General features: G+C 31.8%; 1 protein-coding gene across 1 annotated transcript; it reads right to left on the bottom strand.

The window, feature by feature from the left end:
• Positions 1-534: 534 nt before the first annotated feature.
• Positions 535-1263, bottom strand: EMH_0095270 (uncharacterized protein; the record flags this gene model as incomplete). Its single annotated transcript, XM_038023184.1, has 2 exons — positions 535-646; positions 1022-1263. The coding sequence occupies 2 exons, from the start codon at positions 1261-1263 to the stop codon at positions 535-537; spliced, it is 354 nt and encodes a 117-aa protein (XP_037879038.1).
• Between the last annotated feature and the right edge of the window lie 549 nt (positions 1264-1812).

The raw sequence follows: 1812 nt of genomic DNA, 5'->3' as shown, positions 1-1812 counted from the left end.
TATATATAAGGACTACCCCCCCCTTTCTATGCATACATTTTTTGTATTTTCTTTTGGGGCGTTTATAATAAACATAATATAACATATAATATATAAAATAAAAGAGAAAAGAATAGAGAATAAAATAAATAATAAAATAAAAAATAAAATACAGAATAAAATACAGAATATAATAAAGAATAAAATAAATATAAATAAATTAAAATACAGGTGATAGAGGCCGATTAAACCCTCCCTTTCTATTCATATATATTTTTTGTATTTTCTTTTGGGGCGTTTATAATAAATATAACATATAATATATAAAATAAGAGAGAAAAGAATAGAGAATAAAATAAAGAACAAAATAAATATAAATAAATTAAAATACAGGTGATAGAGGCCGATTAAACCCTCCCTTTCTATTCATATACTGTCTATATTTTCTTCTTGAGCGTTTACTAACACCAGATAGATCTGTGGCTGTATGGTCCTTTCCTTTAGTTGATGAGAAGTCCCCAAACCCCATAATTTGTTGCATAAGTTCATCTTCATTTATTTCTCCTGCTGCTGCTGCTGCTGCTGCTGCTGCTGCTGCTGCTGCTGCTGGTCCTCCTGCTGCAGCAGGTGCCTCTGATTCGCTGCTGCTGCTGCGCTCACGCCGACGCTGCAACAAACGACGCTTCCATTCTCTTCTTTCTCTTGAGCTGCTGTGAGAACGACGATGGTATCTGCTGCTGCTGCTGCTGCTGCTGTTGTTCTTGCTGCTGCTGCTGCTGCTGCTGCTGTAAGGCCACCTGCTGCTGCTCCGGTGACCGTCGTCACGGCTATAACCGCCGTCTCTGCATGCAAATAAAAAACAAAAAATATATATATATATATATATATATATATATATATATATATATATATATATATATATATATATATANTATATATATATATATATATATATATATATTCAATTCTTTGAGCTGAAGAAGAAAGAAGACAAAAAAATAAAGAAAAACAAAAAACAAAAAAAAAATAAAAATTAAATTACCTGTATCTTGATGATCCCCCCGTCCCTCTGTGTCTTCCTCTCGCCCATAGATCTCTCTCTCTTTCTCTTTCTCTTTCTCTCTCTCTATCTCTATCTCTGTCTCTATCCCTATCCCTATCCCTATCTCTCTCTCTATCTCTCTCTCTATCTCTGTCTCTGTCTCTGTCTCTGTCTCTGTCTCTGTCTCTATCTCTATCTCTTTCTCTTTCTCTATCAGAGGGGCGGCCCCCCCTGTAGCTCATGGTGAAATAGAGAGAAGTTTTTTCGTTTTTTTTTGTTTATTTTATTGAAATATTAATTTAATATTAAAAAATAAAACAAAAAATTTATTTATAACACAAACGCGAGCAAAAATATCGTTTTTTTTTGGGGTGTATGTACACCTCAGTTGCAATGCATGCATGCATGCATGCATGCAGAGAAAGAGAGAAAAAGAGAGAAAAAAAAGGAGAAATCCAGCCACTTTTCGGAATAAAAATAAATTAATTTATTTATTAAATTAAATTATTTAATTAAAATTATATATTTAAACAAATACACAAAAAAAAATACTCCGTTTCGTCACCAACGCAACACAGAGCTGCCGCTGCCACACCGATGCATGCATGCATGCATGCATGCATGCATATATTAAAATATTTATATATATATACATATATATATATATATATATGTATTTATTTATTAAATTCTTTTGTTTATTTCTACGTAGCAGTTATTTTAAAATCATAAACGCATACAAACATGCATGCATATATATATACATATATATATATATATATATATATATA

The sequence above is a fragment of the Eimeria mitis genome, genomic scaffold (genome assembly GCF_000499745.2).
Source record: "Eimeria mitis Houghton genomic scaffold, Emh_scaff8547, whole genome shotgun sequence".
Lineage (NCBI taxonomy): Eukaryota > Apicomplexa > Conoidasida > Eucoccidiorida > Eimeriidae > Eimeria > Eimeria mitis.
The sequence above is the reverse complement of the archived record's forward strand: the minus strand, read 5'-3'. Positions and strand labels throughout refer to the sequence as shown.